Consider the following 21,111-nt stretch of genomic DNA (forward strand, 5'->3'; position numbering starts at 1 on the left):
CTCAGCCATTGTATGCTAAACGTAAGATTCAGATCCATACGGCACTTTCTGTATCATATTTCAGCAAATTTTAAACAGGATTACCCACGTACCCAGAGCTGCTGAAATACCTGGGCGGGCTTCTCTCTGATGGCAAGACTGAGTTAAGCCTGTTACCACAAACTATTCCTTTGAGTCCCACCACAGCCTGCAGGTAACCAACCACCTTCCCAATGTATGTGTCAGTTTTGTTCCTTTCTTCTACCTCAGTTTGACCAAAATGCTCTCAAATGGATGGTGGTGTCGTTTGTTTCTGAGCTACTGAGACTTATGAACAACCCTTCTCAAGAGCAACATTGCTTGATTCCACAAATATGCTCAGAAAAGTTTGATTTATATTAAGTGTCCTTAACATATATTTGAACAGGCGGCTGATTTTGCTAACGCGACCTTATCAACCATTGCTTTTGATTTTCACAAACAAGAAATCTTTTACACACGAACAAGGAAGTCAGAGGCTGGGCCCAAACAAAAGGCTCAATCTTCCAAACTTCTGTCAGGTTGTTATATTCCTGAAATGATAAATCAGCACGCACGGACGACTGCATTTCACTAACTTCTTGCTCCAATTTAGTGGACCTAAGGGGCAAAACCATTAACAAAAGCTGCAGTTAATCCCTGGGCTGCTCCTACGGGCCCTCGGTGCTTTCTCAGGACACTTAATGGCCCCGACCTGTAGATAATGGATAATTGATGATATAGAGAAAAATCAGCGACACAATCTCCTGTGCCGACCGCAGGAATTGATAAAATCTTCACTACTGAAAACAGCACGTATGAACATTGTTCAATACCTAAAAAGCCCTAACAGGGGAAACTCATTACAGGAGCAACCGAAGATCATATTCCTTGATTCAAATTACATTTTCTATTGGAAAAGGCACCAATGACTCAAACAATACTGTGGAACTATCACACTTGTGAAGAACAACCACTGTGAATGCTCTGAAAACTTCTCACTAGGCAGCAGCAATGGCTGCACGGAGCAAGTGTCGTCATTTACCGCTGCACAAACGCTCCGGTTACAGCTGATAAACACAGCGAGAGTCAGCAGCTTCTCTGATCATCCTCGGTTAAGTATCCATTTAGCATCTTCAAGGGCCATAAAATAAGAACGGTAATTCATTTCCAGCTAAATATAACCACATTGTTTTTGGAAACATTCAAAAACCAAACAACCCCAAGTGCTATGTGACTGCTAATAAACCAGCTTACCGTGGACTTTGGTCCAGTTGCCAACTCAACCAGATTTACTTCCTTTTTGGAAAAAAGCATGACTACAATTGTAGTCACATATAGACAGTGTCTGCTCAGAGGAAATGTCTCAGCACCATATACAATCAAGAATGGAATACGTGAAGATCAGCAGCACACCAGCCTGTACAGAAAGTACCTTCAGATCCATGTTCCAAAGGCATCGCTTCCGAGAGCAGAACCTTCGCATCCCTAAGGGATCATGATTCACTTGCTTTTGAAATGGATTGTTTTCCAAGTGTCATGACTATGAACAGCAGTACTGAACCAGGGATTCAACTGCAAAAATATCAAACCTATCTTTTGTAAACAGAAGAGTTTCAGACGTAAATACAGTCCTGGTAGCAGCGGCTGAACGGAGCTCCCGGAGTCACCGTTTCCTTTCTTCTCAGAAATCCCACAACTGGATTCACTTTCTGAAGTTTGATTTTACTTCTGAATTGCTATCGATCTGCAAGTGCACATGTCCAAGCAACAGCAAGATCAATTTTGTCCTTATTCCTGTAGACTGTCTCAGAGTTGTTATCCCTCCAGTGACTAAATTAAGAGAATTTTGCCTTTGACTTTGCACTCTGTCAACCTTAAGTCCGGCATCAACTAGAACCCAGCAGGATACATCTAAACCCACAGAATCCCAGAATGTCAGGGACTGGAAGGGCCCTGGAAAGCTCATCCAGTGCAATCCCCCCATGGAGCAGGAACACCCAGATGAGGTTACACAGGAAGGTGTCCAGGCGGGTTGGAATGTCTGCACAGAAGGAGACTCCACAACCCCATGGGTGCATCCCATCCGGACCCTGTGGATTTATGGATGTCCAGATTGCCTAACTGCTCCCTAACGCAGTCCTCATTAACTGAGCCATACATTAAAATAATATCAACAGACATACATCATGAATGGAAAACATTCTAGAAGAAAACTAAAATAACTTAAACCCAAAACTTCAAAGAGCTGCAATATCTTGGCACTTAGAACAAGTGCTGTGCTGGACAAACTGCTGTTGCTTGCTCACACGTTCCATCATTAGGACTGACGAATCCATTCAAGCTTCATGAAAATAGTACAGAACCAGCAAAGCAGGAACCCAGCTAATAAAAAATAACTGATAAGAAGTGACACTTCATCTGCATCCACAGTATTTAATTTGTTTGAATAATATAGTTACAGATAAACAGGTTCACTCCATATACAATTACCGATACCTTTTTTTAATACAGCTCATATTCCAGTACATCAACACTATTTTATTTACAAGGTATTTATGTACATTAACATCTTTCTAAAGTCAGTGCATTGTCAATAAGTTTTATACAATAATTTACAAAGTGAATGTAGTTAATAGTTAACTTAATAAATTTACTACTAATTCATGAATTAATTTAATTTAAAAAATTAATTACAACCAATAGAACAAACACAGAAGATCAAATAACATTAGTAGATTGTGCTACCTGCTTAAATAAAACATTTTAAAGTAAATCAGTTGAAAATCTTTCACTTTTCATGGAGTTTGCGTAGGGAGGAGTAGACAAACGGGTATTGAAAAAGCTTCTAACCTAGAAATCCACGAGTCAGGTTTGCTTCGCTTCAGTGTCAATGTTTAGGCCATTTTAAAGATAAAAGACCACGTAGGATGGGAGCGACACTTCCCAAGTAGGACACCACTTGTTCTGGAGCTGATCTGCTGCGGCGCGACCTCCACCAGAGGCACGGGGGGATCTGCCCGAGCAAAGACAACTTCCTAAATGGATAAAACTGGAAATCATCAACCCATCGGTAGGTTGGGCATTCTCGTAAACCACATTAAAATGAATCCAAACTTCTATTTCAGAGATCAACCACGTAAGCGTCGATTTTGTTAGTGAAGATAAACACATCTAAAGAATTTGGAAGATGACATATGGCAAAATTAGTGAGCTCCTTAGACTCAGCTGAAGAACAAATGCCCGAAAGAGTGAAACTTGTATCGTCATTCAGATATGCAAACAATTTAACACTGAAAAGGTTTAAAGGAATCTTTTTTCCAGTGTCTGCCAAGACTCGGCCATGCTTTCCTTCATGCAATGAGCCCATCGACTTCCAAGAGCATGTTGCGAGGGCAGGGAAAGCAATTCCGGTTTAATTGCAAGTATAGAAATAACCTGCTGCAAAAAAAGAGAATTTGAAAAGGCAACCAAATTCTGAAAAAAAGCAACTCCATTAAATTATGAAACCGCTAAACAAACCATCCATGAATGCTACGACAGCTACCCGACAGCCACGGCTCCGTATTCGGTTGAAATACACAGTGGATAATTCACAGCCATTCACTCCAGAGCCCTTACAACAACAAAAAACAAACTATGGTTTTGAATTCAATTATACGACTTTTTAAAAGTGCAAATTCAAAAGCAACACCAGTCATGAAACATCAGCTCAAGCATCTTTCCTTCCAAAACCTGGGAACACCTTGTGCAATGTGCACGTTAAGATACCGCTCGCGTAATCACAACTACTCTCTTCAACCTGAAGTTTCTCTGTGAGGCATCTCGGAAGGTTGAGACGACTCTCTCCAGGCAGAAAAGCCGTTCCTGAAATATGTTGATCTGCACAGCCAACACATGGAGAAAACCATTATCATAAGCCATTCAAGTGTAGAAATTAATCTCTCCTCAAATGATGATTTGGTTGTGCTCCCAACATACAGAAAGAAAGCAACCGACACACATTAGTGGTGGCAAAACTGGAAACTTCTACTCTTGATGATAATTCTTTCCATTTGTGCACTTCTCACTCTCTTTCTTTCCCTGTTTTGCCAATAAAATGCAATAAAACTGCAGGAAAAAGGAGGTAGCAATATCACGTTGTCCAAAGACAACACTACAATTTTTATTTTCCCCGTTATCTTAAACCTAAAGAGAACCTTAGGGGTTTGTTAGAACAGTTGGTAAACTTTACACTACTTCGTTTAGCTCTTATTTGGACTATTTAATTTAGCTCTTATTTGGTCCTAGTCGGCTTTTCTCAAACCATTTTGTTTAAAGGCCAATGGCAGTCTCAGCCTGATGTCTGACATCAGAAATGTTTAGAGCATGTAGTGAGATAACAGAACAAAACAATACTATCTTTATATTAACTTCTATTTAATTAGGGTTTTCCTTTTGTGCTTTCAGATCACCGGGTACAATAACTACACTTAAGTCATCCGTTTCAAGAACATTTTCGCCAAAAGCAAGCTGCAGGATGTCATCCCTCACGCTCCCAGAACAGCCCCCGGAAGGTTATCTGCTCACTGCAAAACGCAGTATTTCTTATAGTCCGACTCAAAATCCTCGTCCATGCTGCTCGTGTCTGCCATCTTCTTGCCGTCGATCTTTGGCAGAAATTGTGCATAGTCTACCCCCTGCTGCTCGTAGAAAAGAATGTAGGCAGAGTCGGTGTCGATTTCATCGGGATGCAATTCCTGCAACAGAGAAAACCACCCTCTGAAATACCCAACAGGACAATCGTGTTGCTGTCTCTGAGCTTAAAATACACACAACTGCCCTAGAAACAGTATTTTTAACTGGCTGTTTACAAGAAGAATCCCATTTCTTGTCTCCCTTATTACAGTTATCAGCCTCCGTTATTTACTTGAAAAGTACGCATTTTATAGTGATAAACACGCACACTTAGAAATGTCGGAACTTAATTATTTGGGAATTGAACGCAAAACTGCCAGCATCAGGAAACAATACTCTCAGGCTTCCATTTTTAGTAATTTTTCTATCTTTGTACAAAATAAGCATCTTTCCTTAGCCACGGTAGCAGCTGATGAACAGATGTTAACCGGAAAATAAACTCATCTACAGTTTCAGTTAAGAATTCTAATATTTATCGGATGCAACATTTGAGATGCTCAGGATTTCAAAGAATGGTTCTCATTTCTTTGGCTCTAGGTAACAAAGATGAAAATTATTTGCCACAAAAGCAAATGCTTTACCTTACAGCTACTGTCATTGTAGCAGTACCACTTGTTGTTCGGGTTTTTGGCATAAGTGACATAATGACCCCCTCCCATAATTCCTGAATGGCACTGAAGAAAACAAAGAAGAAAATAAATTCTGGATCAAATATCAAAACTCAAAATTCACAGAATGAATGACTCACAAATTCAGGATCTTTAAGTGAGTGACAATGGTTCATGACAATCTATACACTGGGAGCTGACTAAGCTTATATACTCAAGCAGAAAAGACATTACGCGCAGATATACTTTTCAGCTGTACTCAGTTGTATTTTGCTGACAATGGCTCTACTTTGTTCTCCTTCTCAACAGATTCATACTTTTTGTAATGAAAACAACAGAGTGAATGCATGTAGTCCAAACAATGCCACATAGCTCACTGATACAAAAAATGAACTTACCGAAATTGCATATAGATTGTAAATAGGGTTAACACACAAGTCTTCTCTTTGGTCATCGGCGATATCGTCCTCGCTGTGGTTCTCGATCTGCCCGTTGATGCTGCCGTTGCTGTAGGTGTTCTGCTCACAGATGTATCCGTTGGCCAGGGTCACCTCGCTGTCCTGAGCAGTGAACAGTTCACTCTGGCTACCGCCCAAGCTCTGCCCTCTGGTCAGAGCATCACCTTGCTCAGCGGACAACCTCTGCTCCTGGTCTGTACCGTTCTCTTTACTTGCATCCAAATTTTCTTTGCTACTCGACAGTTTGTTTTTACCCAGCTGCGGCAGCCGCAGACGCCCTTTACCTCTTCCTAAAGTCCTTGGGCTACTATTTGGGCTACTGGTTTTACTTGAAGGACAGCTGGCTCCACTCTTCCTCCCCAGAGACGGAGATGCTAAAACAGAAAACACATGGACTACTAAGATAAGTAAACACTTAGTCTAGATTTCTTTCTTTAAAAGTGCTTTTTTGAATAACCAAACATTAAAGCCCACTGTTTCGCTATGGTTAGTATGTATCAATATCTTTGCACACATGTATACATACACCTATAAACTGAAACTCAACCTTTGTACGCAGAAGCACGTTCCTCACTCTTAACACAGCCACTTACACAAGCAGACAGTGCCAATACCTGTCGTCACTGAGTACCTTTTCTTTTTAATTTTTGTTATATCTTCACTAAGATTTCCAGGGCAAACACACCAGAAAAGAGTGTTTCAAAATAAGTCTAGCTCTGTAGCGGAAGAAACATTAAAATGTTGCTCATAATAGATTTTTTTTCCCCTTCCACATGTCAGTATTGACCGGAATTTTCCCCCATTGTGACCTACCTTTGATATTATTCAAGACAGTAGTGCTGAGGGAGGACGGGCTCCTGTTCAGCGCGTCTCCCTCTCCTGCTGCGTAAGTGACCTGCAGGTCTGTTTTCCTCGGCTCCCCTGCGGGAGCCCGTGGTTCAGGACTCTCGGCCGGGAGCAGGAGCTGCTTTCTTTGCAAATGACTTGGGTCCCTTTGTACCAAAAAGGCACTTGGGTCAAAATTTTCTCTGGGGAATTTAACAATTTTCTGAGATTTTATCCAGCGGCCATTTACAAACTGAAATCTTTTCAGGTGAATGATCTAAGGAGAGAGATGTCAGAGAAAATTAAAGGAGGACAATTACATCACAGTGAATAATCCCACTGTTTAAAAGTAATTTTTCACAAAACAAACAAGTTCTATCATATGCTAATAAAAAACCCTGTAACAATGCTGTATGTGACAATTTAGATTTTGGAATCAAACAGGAACTAATATTCTGATGGGGAACCGATAGAAGAGGTTGCTTCAGCTCAGCGACCTGTGTTTTGAATAACCTACCAAATTGGGAAAGCAACAAATGCAGGTGTGATACAACCAGACAAAAGATCACGTTACCAGCAAGAGCTCCTAAGGGTGAACTCCGTGTCAGAACGGGTGACACTGACTGCAAGCACCATTTCCTGCAATTTATCAGCTAAAAAGATTCAAAAGGATCTGAGGTTTGTTCTAGTCGCCTGCATTACAGAAATGCACGCAGCAAACTAAGGCAATGCCGCTCCCGAGACTGTGAACAAAAGCAGATTTTCTTATTCAGAACAAGGAGACATGCACAGCAATTCACATCTGTGATCAATGTACTTTAGTTTTGTTGCTGTAAATTACACAAGATCATACCAAAATAGGGGGAAGTCTCCAAAGATCCAGTTTTTTGGTGGCCAGACAGTGGGTCTTGCACTTGGAGCAGTAATACATCTCATCCTCGCCCAGCTCCTCCTCACTGGTGAAGGCTCTGAGACAACTGTCCAGATTGATGGGCTCTGCTTGCGCTCGGCGGCTTTGCTCAACACTTTCGTGTTCCTCTACAATCTGAAGGGAAATAAAACTGTATCTGACTTGGAAACATATACGGACTGCTCGGAGGAAGGCTCTGTTCAGTGTCGTACAAATAGCATCACATAGTTTTTTAGGATTATAGATAAAAACTAGACGCACTAAGTTCTAGTAGAAATTTTACTTCAATTATGAAGAGGCAGCCATACGAATCAGGCACTGGCCCTATTCTTGGGTTCTGATTACAAAACAGACTTATTGATTCAACTCACAAGTTTGAACAGCTATTCTAGCTTAACTCAACTATAGCTTTACCTTTAGATATGCTTTGTTGATGCACATAACCGTTTATAGCACTGTTGTGCTTAGAAAATTTATCAAATTAACATATTTTGTAATATATTGTGGAGGCTCGATCAAAACCAACTCACAACAGACAGAAAATACACTGCTGTGGTTTCTTAAAAGCTTCCCTTCCACTTCGTGGTCATGCCAGAGGTCTAACATTAAGACATTAATTTATCTAGAATATACTGTTCGATGACTACTGAGTTCAGTTTAACAGAAAATGGACAAAAGAAGCATCCAGTTAAGAAAAAGTGGTGAAATGGGTTTTGCTTCAGAGCTATTAACAAACAACAACAGGTTTACGCTGAAATTGTACCCGTTCTTGCGAGGTCTGGTAGCGCAGATGGAGTGCAGTTGGGTCCCAGTCCACAGCGATGTACGCGTTCCCAACACAAGCTCGATCTTCTGTGCACTCGATCTTACAGCCACGGCAAAATCTACATAAAAACATTATGCGTGGTGAGTAAACTGTCTAATAAGTAAGTCTGACATTACTTCACACTCCAGCTCTGCTCCTTATTTCATAACATATGCACCCTCGAAGTCCAGGTCTTGTCTTCAGTGAGTTCCTTCCAGCAAGGATCTGGAATTTTCCATAGTATATCTTTGTTTAGGGAAAATTCCAAGCATGCTTCCAGGGTGGATTTCTTACTGTCCATTTTAATTGTCACTCCTTAAATGTCACGGGAACTAGCAAGGGTAGATGATTTACATCATCCAACTACGGACATGTATGTGCCTGCATATACGTATACACACACATGCACACAGAACATTGTGGCAGGTTAAGAGGGTTTTTGATAATCTCATGTCTGTCTCCAAATCTCAAGTTTCTGTGTCAGCAGAGCTGTCAGCTCTCCAGGTCAGGAAAGCCACATTGCAGTGAAAATCTGCCACGTGAGAGCTTTGGTTAAATTAGATTCTAGATTCTTTTTGTTTGATATTACCTCAGAAATCTGAAATGCAGCACAAAGCCATTACCATAAATCACCTTTCTGCTGCACTGATTCCTCTCCTTAAGTCTAAAAAGCACCATTTACCTGTACCATGGACACCAAGCACAAGAATTTCCATCCTTCTGGACGACCCTGAGGGTGAAGGGATACTGGTACCCCATGCTGTCATCACTGAAACAGAAGAGAACGCAACATGAGACATGAACACGCAGACTGCCAATTACCTTCCTTCACTATGCTTGCTACGTTCACTTCAAAAAAACACCGAAAACCCTCTCCAAATTGTAATTTTGATGGGATTAAGCTACTAAAACAAGACCTGCCTTTGTATCACCGAAATTTGCCAGATATACTTCATTATCAGTCACTGGATGCGAATGAGTCAGCCAATTTGTGTAAAGCCAACCTTTAAGTACAGCTAGAAGCTATACTATATTTAAGTGCACTTAAAAGGATTAGAAGTTATTTTTAATTATTGCCATTATTAAATTGCAGGACTCTGAAATTACTTCTTCCAAAAATAACCCACTAGATGGAATCTGCAGGCAGAAAGCATTTGGGGTACAAGCGCACACAATCATTCCTAAAGTTGTTGACATTCAAAGCTTAATTATACGTTAAAAAGCACAGGTTCATTAAACAGAGGTATTACAAGGAGTCAAAACTGATAAAGGTGAATGTAGTTTGAAATCTTGTAGGCAAGTGAAGGCCGCTGTGTGAAGGCCAGAGGCGGAGGTGCCGCGCTCACCAGTCCTGTGCGTGGTTACTGGCCTCCTGTGGCGGGAGCGGGCTGGCGAGCCGCGACACCTGGATCCACACGGCATCATATAGATCCTTCTTCCGTGTGTGAACCGTGCACGGAACGATCAGTGGCATTCCAAAGAGACTAGGTCGATTCTTCTGAGATGAAAGAAAATATAACTCTGTCCGCATCTGCATACGTGAAATAAAAGAATGACTCAGATGTAAGTGTGCGTTAATGCATGTTACCATGATTACTAGGATGCCGACCTTGTTACTTATTTCAGACTTTGGCAATTAAAATAAAACGTTAATTCTACTAAAAGTACTCTACTTCAGCATTTTTTCCCCAATATTAAATACTGTAAATTTTTATCATTGACTTGAAAACTTTTTCATGTTATATGACGTTATGGCAATGTGATTTAGGCATTAGACCACAAACACAAACCTGTATTCCAACCATGTACAGTAACATTTGTATTTCTTATAATGTGTATTTCTTACTTTTCCCACCACATTGTAACGGTGACATGCACCTAAGGAAGCTGATCCCTGTCCTCTACACCAGGGAAGTGCATGTTTGCTAGAGAAAGAAAACCTTTACGTCAAAGGAGGCACAACAGACTCGTACACAACTTATTCCAAGCCAACTAACTAACCTTCGTGCCACAACTCCCATTGATAAGATAGATTTAACACGTCAACTTAATGACGCCGAGGTACAGCAAACTGCTACCGCCTTGCATAGGCTTTATACAATTAACCCTTTCCATAAATGGGATTTCTGACGATGACAAGCGTGGATTCCTGCAATTGCTTCCACAAACAACTTGCCGTACAACCAGCAGCTTGTAATGGCTTAGAAGCATTATGCCAATCACCTAAGAGATGGTGCAAACTTTGAATCAAGAGAACGGTGCTAACAGTGGTGAGCGGCCACTGCTTGAGAGAATGAAGCAAAAAAGCCTCACAAACCAGGCAGTAAAGATGGGAGTCAAATGGCCTCCTGGCCCACATCCCCCGGGCTCTAAATGCCCACAGAACCAAGTCTGGACGCAGCGCACACAGAGCACGAGGCTATTTGAGGTGTTCGGTCCCCCCGCTTTGACATTTAGAGTTCAGCTTCACTACAGATGCTTTTACAAAGAGTAGTTCATGCCAAGAGAATGACCCAAGAATGTACACTGTATCTTCACTCTGTTCCCGTGTAAGAAATAAAGCTTTTCCACATAATGGGAAAAAAATGCGTTTCTCGTAGCTCAGATTTTTTTTCTGCTCAAAGAATCTGGAACATTTAATCAGGGAGTTCGTGAACGCCCAAGTATGCATCTCGGCATTAAAGAACTGGGAAGCATGCCAGTACTAGGGGAAGAAAAATACACCAACATCAGACATTATGATTTAAAGTTACACGAGCTGTGTTTCTGTAGAACTTGGCACTCGCTTAGGAGGGAAATGTATTTATGATCCCTCTTCTTAAGAATTAAAGATTAATTTATCATATGGACATAAAAAAATCCTCACTGACGTTCGCTCAAAGCGCGTTATGCAAACAATTTATAAGAAATGCAAACTACCAACCATTTTTCTGTGCACTGCAATGATATACCCCGTACACGGGCTGTCAGCGAGCGATGGCACGTGGCCGTTGAGAGCCCAGCCGGCGACGTTACGCTCTGTCCCACATGGCACTACAGTATTTGGCATTCCGTTGGGAATCAGGGTTGGTTTGGGAAGGTCCCCATTCATGATGATGTTGGGTGCTCCATTAGCTGACGGCCCAGTTGAGACATCTGTAGACACAGTTACATTCTCAATTATCTACAGCAACCAGAACTGATTTATCCTTTCTGTTCTGTTCTATGCACTTCATGAAATATCTTCTTCTCTCCTCAAGACCAACATCTAACCTTTTATTTGCCCACAACCTTGCAAAATCAGATCACGCAAAAGCAAAGAATAGCAGGTGTTACAGCCCATATATGAAACCACAAACAATAAAACCAAAACCATGCTTCCAATGTTTTACATGTCCTGCCTTAGAGCCAATCCACAAGTAAAAAAATACTTTGCGTGTTTCTTGAGTCTTTAACTAAAATAATTATACAGCAATCACAGACCATCAGCAGACACTGAGACTGCTCGCAGATCCTCTGTGGATAAGAACTATAACTTATTTGTCTTTTCTTTAATCCTCACGGATACTCACTACTAAGAATTTAGGTTTTCTCTTGATGTTCCCCAGTATCTAAGCATTTTAAATGAATAAGAAAATAAATACGTTCTTGTTTTACCTGTCTGCACGGGACTTGAAGCTGACGTAGGGGATCCTGGAATTGGAATTTCAAACGCACACAAAAACCCACTCACTGATAACCGGACTTTCTGGTTGTCTTGAGGAAAGTTCTTCAATAAAAAAGGGAAAGCTAGTGAGTCATGTATATACTTCTGTCTGTGACTCGGAACGTTTTGTTCTTTTGAAAACAGTGTGTCTATCAGCTCATCACCTTTCCCCTCCCATTCGCTTTCTTACGCCTTTCTAGGAGACAAAAAGGGAACCAGCACGCACAGCCCTCTGCAGATCCCAGACCTCAGCGTTATTGCTGGTTCTCTAAGCAGACTGAGAACACCCACTGACAAGCAGTTTTAATCCTAGTCAATGACAGCAAAAATAATTTCATATACATATACGCACACACTGACATCGGTCATTACTTACGCCTGCAACATCTTGACAGTGTTTCAACTCCGAGCACTCTAACTTGAGATTTATCACCTCAAGATGATTTTAGCCTTTTGCTTCCTAAAAATATCAGTACTCAATTCATTTAAACTTCTGCACACTTCTACATCACTATTACTTTTGTTTATAAGTGGTCTATTTTGGTTGTTTACTTTGATTTTATATCTATTTAAAGCAAACTTTACTACAGTTTAAGAATGAAATAAAAGTTCCTACAGAGATATAACTTGGTTGACAAACAAAAACATGGAAAGTATGTTGCAGTAATGATTAATCTTTCTTCTTCTTACCTTTATGTTGGAGCTATGCACTTCTGCAAGTAGAATCTGTTCTGGTTTTAGCCCACAAAGTTCGCTTAACTGTTTTTTCAAACCCGTATACTTTTCATCCATGTTCAATCTCAGGCCATACCGAACAGGAGTAGTACCATCTAATTTAATTACTTTAAACGGGGAAAAGAAACACACGGGTCAGCAAGCCAGGAAAGTCCTTCGGTCAAGACTGAAAATGGGCCATCTATGCTCTGTTTTTAAAGGGTTTATTTTCATTTAACTGCATTCCAATGAAAATTCCTATACTGCAGTATATTAAAACAGTTACACTATTTTTAAGTGTAACTGCTAACACAAAATCTGGATTTTTATAGTTGTTGAAGATCTGTTCTACATACACAATTATTTTAGCCCTGACAAGTTAGAGAGTTAAACACTCCTACTCACCTGTAATTTCTAGGTGCATGTAGCTGTCCATTGGCAAAGGCAAGGATAAAAAATTAAAAGGGTCAAATCTAACGCTTATATGTCCGCAAGTTTTACATTTGACTTGTGACTTCAGCTGCCCATGAAATAAATCTACAACAATGGATCTATTTCTTCTCAAATGGTTTTCCCAGGCCTAAAATGAAGTACAAAAAACACAACGCAAAGTTAGAAACTGAAGGCTACTTGCTGAAACTACAGAAGGAGGATATGCTGCGAGACCTCCAAAGCTTCATCAACCCATGGAAGTCAAGTTATTTCCATAGAAGTTGCTTACCAGTTTCTAATAAATAGGAAGTATTTAACTTCAACATGAGTAAAGAAAATTTCAATTTACACAATAATCAAGGTATGACATCATATAAAGCACTTCTGAAAGGACCCATCAGCAAACAAACAAACCCCAAACCCAAAGCTGTTAACCCATACCTCTGCTGCTACCTCCCAGTCTGGCCGACCATCGCTGTCTTTCAGTTCCACATACGGCTTGTCATGAACTCTGTTCAAATCTTCGTGAAGACCATCCAAAAGAAAAGCCAGAAGCTCCTGTGAGTCTTGCTGTTGAAAGCCATTAAATCTTGGAGCATATTTTGCTATTGTCCACTATAAAAAAAAAGCCGGAAAGTTAATTTTACATCATGTAACAAAAGTCATAACAATAAATCAAAATATTGTAGCCAAGACTCATGCTGTCAACAAGAACAAATTCAATTCCTAAACCCCTGATTCTTTCAGAACAAAAGACGATTTGCAGGCAAATCCATGATCTTCTGTCCCTAACAGGGCTATAAAAGCCACGTTTTATATCATAATCCCTGATTCATATCAGTAACTCCTTTGACCTTACAAGCACTGAACCATTATTATATTCCCCAGAAAGCCGCTCAGGTCCTGAGCACCAGCCCTGCTGAGCTCTGGCCTCCTCCAGATGTGCCTCTTGTCCCCCCAAGATGCACCTCTTGTCCCCCGCTGAGATGTGCCTCTTGTCCCTGCACAGCCCTTTCCTGAACACTCCCCGACATTCCTTGCAGGCAAAAAGCAAATTCTGTGACCAGTCAGGAGTAAGGCAGGTGATGACTGATGGCCAGGATACGGTTACTGGCCTCTCAGCCAACTTCTAACACTTGAAATGTATGTCCAAAGTTTCCCCTCTTTCTCTGCAGGAGGTCCTGAGTCCCAGAACCACCTCAATGCAGGTAAAATCAGGAAAAAGTGCATTAAAAGATTTCTGTTATCCAAAGAAATTCTTGCTTTCCACCTCTAAGTAACCTACCCGCAACTTTAACGGTGCTATATTCTTCTGAGTTCCACTCCACAGCTCCTGCACCAAATCCCCATAGCACTTGGCCATGTGTCCTTTCATTCCTATTGGATTTGTCCTAGAAATCATAAAGTAATTAATATCATACTGAAATTTAAATAAAGTTCAAGCATGGGGATATGCAGGGATGTGCAAAGGCTTCTTGCTGAACTGTTTCAGCTCTCTCAGGAACAAAAGCGGTTTATACTTTTGTGTATCTAATCTAGTATTTGCTGTATAAATGATGGTTGGTAACACTGAACTTCAAAGGATTTATTCGCCCTGTCTACTTCTGAAAGCTGGAGCTCATTTTAAAGAAATGTTACAGCATTTAAAATGCCAATGGTCTCAGTCAGAAGATTACCTGTTAAGTTCATAAAGATGTCTTCCTGAGATGAAATACCGAGTGAGCGGTTGGGTGTTACTGACGCACTGGATACTGGAGTTCATGAAACACGTGTTCCCCAGGTTGCTTAATCCGGTAGCACCCTTTTCAGTAGGAACTGAGACAAAGAAAACAATTATAACAGCTGTGCCAACGTGAAGAATTCAGAATAGTGTATCAGTAAAGAACACGACCTTTTCACAGTAACCAGTTCAGTTTATCCTGCTCCCAGTTACAAGACTACAGCTACCACAGATACAACAGGTCCAGCCTGTTAAAAAAACTGTGTTCTCAACTCAAGTTAACAGAAACCGAGGCATTTCGGTACATCCGATCGACTGTGGACATCAGTATAACCCATACAAACTATTTTCAGGTTTCTTCTCAAATTTAAGTGGAACCTCTTGTGTTCCAGTTTGTACCCACTACCCCTTGTCCTATCATTGGTTGTCACCAAGAAGAGCCTGGCTCCATCCTCCTGACACTCACCCTTTAGATATCTGTAAACATGAATGAGGTCACCCCTCAGTCTCCTCTTGTCCAGCTCCAGAGCCCCAGCTCCCTCAGCCTTTCCTCACACGGGAGATGCTCCACTCCACCATCACCTGCGCTGGTGAAGCCATGTTGACTGCCCCTAATGACCCTCTTATCCCTGATACACCTTGAGATGGCACCAAGGAGAAGTCGTTCCATCAGTTTCCCAGGGATGGACGTGAGGCTGAACGGTCTAGAGTTACCTGGGTCCTCCTTCCTGCCCTTTGTGAAGACTGGAGTGACATTTGCTTTCCTCCAGTCCTCAGGCACCTCTCCCGTTTCCCAAGACTTGGCCAAGATGATGGAGAGCGCTCCAGCAATGACCTCAGGCAGATCCCTCAGCACCCGCGGGTGCATCCCATCCGGACCCATGGATTTATGGATGTCCAGATTGCCCAACTGCTCCCTAACCCAGTCCTCATCAACCCAGGCAAACTCCTCCACTGTCCTGCCTTCCTCTGGGGCCTCAGCGGTGCGGGATCCTCAGGACAGCCCCCGGCAGAGCAGACAGAGACAAAGGCGGCGTTCAGTAACTCTGCCTTCTCTGTACCTTCTGTCACCAGGGCACCCACCTCGTTCATCAGTGGGCCTACATTGCCTCTGCTAAGTTAAGAGCACTAATATTAAAATAATTGTTTTAACATAATATAGTCTCTTGGATTTTGCTTCTCATCATAGTACAACTACTACACGGAAACACTCACCTTTATGTCGGTCTATTTTACTGCTGTTGGCTATAAAAGACATCTCTTCTGGCCAGCTCATGTCTTTGTTTCGAACTAGAAAGAGATACGGTATAGGATTTTTTTAAATTGTTTGTTCCTTTCTCCAGAGAGCTTACACAGCTCAAGAGGTTTAATTATCATTTTCTATATTTAATTTCAAAAATAAAATGTTTATTCAGGAGACCTGTATATTTGTGTAATTTGGGCAATTGCAGAAATGGGTACCACACGCAATTAACCGTGTATCTACTCATACAAAAATATTTGTTTCTAGTGTGTAAAGCAATTCTAGGCCATCTTTATACCTTCTATTACTAAATGCTGCTCATCTTGGATTTTAAGATACTCCAGTCTGTGATCTTCATCATCCAGCAAAGTAAGATAGTTCTGCGGGGGAAAAATACTTCATGTAGTTATTACTTTTAGATTTAAAATTCTCTGAGGATATTTTAATCTCAAAGCAATGAAATTAAAACAGCATCAACAATTTCTCCACAATAATGAGTACTGGTTTCCTACCTATGTTAATTAAATACAGTAGTACACTGATCTCCAGGAGCATTGAGTTCAACGCTCTGAGTTTATGTGGTGTTCCTTTAGAATGAGAGAATTACATGCACTTAATGATTTGGAGGAACACATTCTGCTTGTTCGTGGTGATTTGTTCACATACGCACTTGGAAAAGCCCCTGGACGGCCGCTGGTTTCTGTGCCAACAGAGCCTGCAGCATCATGCGTGGCAGCCAGAGAATCTATTTTGGTTTCTATTTAAAACAGTTTCTGTGACACTTCCTATCAAGTCTTTTAATAGGTCAACCAATTGCCAATTTTTAAATACACCACAGGATAATTTAATGTTTGTCAGGCTACTAAGAAAACAGAATATAAGTTTTCTGGGTCAGTAAGACCAAAATCTAAATTTCACTGCTAGAAAATAAGTGGCAGGAGTTTTCCTACCTGGGTGCTTAAATGGCAAAGGAAACTTAAGTCCACTTTTTCCTGTGTGTGTGTGTATTTAATAGTTTCTAGAAAAGAGTACGATAAACATCCAATACCTGATTAATAAAAATAATAAATAAGACTGATATTACCTCACTATTGTATAACCAGAGACGCATATCTTCTTCTTTTATCCGTAGCCTCTGGGAGAGATATTCGTGTATCTCTTTAATAGTCTGCATTCGACTGAAGCAGCCTGTGTAAGCCAACACCCTTTTTAAAGGAGCATTCGGTGAAGGTACGTTCCCTGGATTCACAATCACAAGAAAAGGGTAAAAGATAACGTATATACCCACAGGCCAACTGAAACCAGAATAAATTTACCTCCCGTCTTACCAAAACTTCTAAGAATCTTTGGGGAGCAATTTTCTAATAGGAAATAAATAATTTCAAAGTAGTTTTAAAGGACTGGACTATTCTTGTTTGCTCTTAAAGACAGAGTATCAGAGACAATGGTGATTCTCAAAGTAAAGGACTTGAAAAGGTCATGAGGAATTTCTTTTTGAGAGCACATTGTAAGTAAAAAATAAGGTCAAAAAACCCAGCCTGGCTGCTCCTGGAAGCAGCGTGACTCTGCTCCAGCTCTTCTGTGGAGATGAATGCTGGTCTGTGCAGATGAAATCAGCCTGGCAGCTTCACAATCAAAGTATTCTTCAAAACTAAATTCCTCATAACACATTCTGTGAAGATGCTGAGGATTTTCACCACAATTTTTCAATAATCTCATGTTTGCAACACAAACTAATTCCATCAGTTGAGCTTGTTCCTCTTCTCTATACTATGAACTCATCTTTAAATAAAACATTGGTGCAAGCTCAGGTTGAAAGAGATGAGACCAGCTTTACAGGCTTTAGTTTTTGAGCTTCTTCAGTTTAAACTTAGCAAGTTTGCCACTTTTCACAGACAGGTCTGTAACATATTCATGAGAAGCTTTTATTACACAGCCAAACCCATTTGCACAACTGCATTACTTAAGTAACCAAAGAAGTGACATTGTTCTACTGTCACTGTCAAAAGATGAAAATAAAATAAATAGCACCATATGAAAAGACGCAAGATTACATGCAATTTGACAAGAGAGTAAAACTATACTGTAATCATCTTCTAAGTCAGCAAAGCATCACTTTTGCTTCACTATACCAAGCAAAGTACTCTTTTTTTTTAAAGAAAACAAAAAAGCATTTTCTGAGATTAGGGATCAGAGGATTAGTTGTAAGATTACAGCAAGAAAGCATATTTGAAAACTCAGAAAGATTAATAACTGATTGGACAAATAAATTAGTGCAGAGCAAAATAATTCCAAATCAAGATCAAATTTGGCACATCAGAAGATTCTCTTTATCTGAATTTGGGCATTTTCAGATGTCCAAACAAAGCGGTTTCCATTTCATTAGGTCAAGTAGGAAAAATTAATTTGGGCAGCAGGCAGTTTCTGTAGCGGAACTTGATCAAGCAGGGAGCCGCTATCGACACACGAAGATTTAGAGTCTACCGAAGCAGTGAAAAATGGAGCATCTGCATTTTGAAACACAGGCTAACACCCGCCACACTACAGGATTTAATTTCCAGTAGTTAGGTGCACCCATTTCTGGACACACGTTACTGTGGATGTATATCTGTGTGTATCCAAACACACGCACGTGAACTGCAGGTATTTCTTCAGACCAAAAGTCAATGAGGTTGGTCAAGCACAACTTCCCCTTGGTGAAGCCACGTTGACTGCCCCTAATGACCCTCTTATCCCTGATACACCTTGAGATGGCACCAAGGAGAAGTCGTTCCATCAGTTTCCCAGGGATGGAGGTGAGGCTGACCGGTCTAGAGTTACCCAGGTCCTCCTTCCTGCCCTTTGTGAAGACTGCAGTGACATTTGCTTTCCTCCAGTCCTCAGGCACCTCTCCCGTTTCCCAAGACTTGGCCAAGATGATGGAGAGCGGCCCAGCAATGACCTCAGGCAGCTCCCTCAGCACCCGCGGGTGCATCCCATCCGGACCCATGGATTTATGGATGTCCAGATTGCCCAACTGCTCCCTAACCCAGTCCTCATCAACCCAGGCAAACTCCTCCATTGTCCTGCAAAGCAGGTAGGGAGGTGGGGTTGCCCACAGCCCCGAACTGGAACTAACTTTCGACCCTCCTTTCTCACTGTCAACTCAATCTATTTACAATAACTATGCGTCTCAACTGACTTCACTGCAAATGCTCCCTCACGCCTCTTCCTTTCAAGAGAAAAATCGGAGCAAAGCGTCGAAATGTCTCCCAAAGGCTGATTGTGCCTGACGGGTGATTAGCTGGTGCACAAGCACAGCGGCAGCAAGCTCCTACAGCTTCCAAACTGCGTGCTCGCGTTCTTGCTGCATTCTTAAGTTACCTCTAGGTAAATGCTGAGGAAACATTCTCAGGCTCATCATACCCATATTGACCCAGATGTTGGACTGCTGCGTGCGAGCGGCCGGCTGCTGTCGCAGGAAGAGCAGGTACCGAGGAAATAACTCCAGCTCGGGCACGTTTGTTTTGCTGTTTTTGATCACCTAGGAAAGGTGTTTAAAGCACATTTGAGACACAGCTGTTGCAAATATGTAGAAAATCCCAATAAGAACAAGAAGTAATGATTAATGGTTAAAAAAGCAAACTATGTTTTACTAGGAGACAAGAAATGTTCTGAACTTCTTATGGGGTCTTAAGCAAATATCCACAGGAATAACATTGGAGTGATTTCTAAGCACTTTTTGAAGCTCATTAGTTGCAGACTGTCAAAAGCAAACACCTTATTTAGTGGAGCACAGCTTCCTGTACACCACCACAGAAAGAACATCGTTATAATTCCTGAAATATATGTGAATCTACAACGAACCTCATTAATTCTGCTCAGTGTATACTTCAATATGACATTTTGATATGTTGACCAAAAAAGCTGAAATTACCCCAGAACACAACCTGCGGCTTTTCAGTCACCATTTCTACAAATATTTTTCTGTCCAGATCCTCCCAAACACAGACACATAAAAATGGCAGGAACATCCACTGTTTTTGTGACCACGTGAAGCAGAAGAAAACACCCTGAAGTTGTGAGAAGCAATATAACGCACTGAAGTATCACGGTATCAAACTTCAGTTACAACAAAAACAATAGTGATGACATGTCCTGGAAAAAACCAACACAACAGTCCCCACTGCAGGTGTGAGACTGGGACTGTAAGTGCCTGTATCCACGGATTCAAGTGTTCAGGTAACCAAGTGTTGAAACATCCCTTCATTATGGATTGAAAAGCTAAAGTTGATATATACGTTATATTTATTTTGCAGACAGGATGCTCAAACTAAAACTTATTCTGGATAGAAGTCACTTTCCTAATGGCCCCGTGGCAAAGATCTCAAGCACATGAGTTTGTGCTGTGCATAAAGAGATGTGGCCTTTTCTGGATCATGAAAGGTGTTTGTTTCCATGGAGAATGTGTGGGAGGAGGGGAACAGAAGCCCGTGATTTTTCACTGTAAAATAATCGCCAGTTCTACGGCTAACAGACCAAATCATCAAAAATCATACCGCTAATTCTCTTTCATTTGTGACACTGAATATTTATGACACCAACCACCGAATCTCTATTGCTACCATAAAAAAAACAATCCCCCCAGTACATTTTTTAAGTGTAGCTCCTATAGCAGAACACCCAGTATGGAATAAACCAACCACTATATAGAATAAATACACCCAACAGAAATTAAAGGAAGTTTCCAAAGCCTCTAAGCGAACAGAGCAAATTACTTCAATATTTCTTGCTTCTAAGCTCAGCCTACTTTTTTATAAATTCAACATTAATAATTCAAGGCATGCCAGCTCCAGCTCCAAATCATTATGACCTGTTAATCGTTTTGCAGTATTACACAGAGAAAGAGAGATAGCTCAATAAATTGTGAGTAAATTATATGATTTAACAATGACTATTGCTATATAATTACTGCTTCTCTTTCAGAAATACTGTTGCTGTTTTAACTGCAACAAAAAAAAATCTCATTGGGATAACACAGGCTAATTATTAGTCCAC

The 21,111-nt window shown here is 41.0% G+C and overlaps 1 protein-coding gene across 6 annotated transcripts in view; it reads right to left on the reverse strand.

Annotated features, from left to right (window-relative positions):
• Window positions 1-2,419: 2,419 nt before the first annotated feature.
• Window positions 2,420-21,111, reverse strand: part of USP32 (ubiquitin specific peptidase 32) — a 53,431-nt gene continuing 34,739 nt past the window's right edge. For 4 of the 6 annotated variants that reach the window (XM_065036727.1, XM_065036725.1, XM_065036728.1 and 1 more), the window contains 19 exons: window positions 19,438-19,597; window positions 17,159-17,313; window positions 16,373-16,454; window positions 16,047-16,121; window positions 14,788-14,926; window positions 14,397-14,502; window positions 13,553-13,726; window positions 13,085-13,259; window positions 12,656-12,807; window positions 11,917-12,028; window positions 11,204-11,415; window positions 9,627-9,811; window positions 8,963-9,049; window positions 8,239-8,359; window positions 7,419-7,610; window positions 6,554-6,842; window positions 5,681-6,114; window positions 5,256-5,348; window positions 2,420-4,736 (listed from right to left, as the gene is read on the reverse strand). In XM_065036727.1, coding sequence (XP_064892799.1) covers window positions 4,563-4,736; window positions 5,256-5,348; window positions 5,681-6,114; window positions 6,554-6,842; window positions 7,419-7,610; window positions 8,239-8,359; window positions 8,963-9,049; window positions 9,627-9,811; window positions 11,204-11,415; window positions 11,917-12,028; window positions 12,656-12,807; window positions 13,085-13,259; window positions 13,553-13,726; window positions 14,397-14,502; window positions 14,788-14,926; window positions 16,047-16,121; window positions 16,373-16,454; window positions 17,159-17,313; window positions 19,438-19,597 — 3,117 coding nt within the window. In that variant the 3' untranslated portion in view covers window positions 2,420-4,562. The remainder of the gene's footprint in view (window positions 4,737-5,255; window positions 5,349-5,680; window positions 6,115-6,553; window positions 6,843-7,418; window positions 7,611-8,238; window positions 8,360-8,962; window positions 9,050-9,626; window positions 9,812-11,203; window positions 11,416-11,916; window positions 12,029-12,655; window positions 12,808-13,084; window positions 13,260-13,552; window positions 13,727-14,396; window positions 14,503-14,787; window positions 14,927-16,046; window positions 16,122-16,372; window positions 16,455-17,158; window positions 17,314-19,437; window positions 19,598-21,111) is intronic. The other 2 variants (XM_065036729.1, XM_065036726.1) reach the window with 1 other exon arrangement.

This window comes from Columba livia, chromosome 20, assembly GCF_036013475.1.
Source record: "Columba livia isolate bColLiv1 breed racing homer chromosome 20, bColLiv1.pat.W.v2, whole genome shotgun sequence".
Classification (NCBI taxonomy): domain Eukaryota; kingdom Metazoa; phylum Chordata; class Aves; order Columbiformes; family Columbidae; genus Columba; species Columba livia.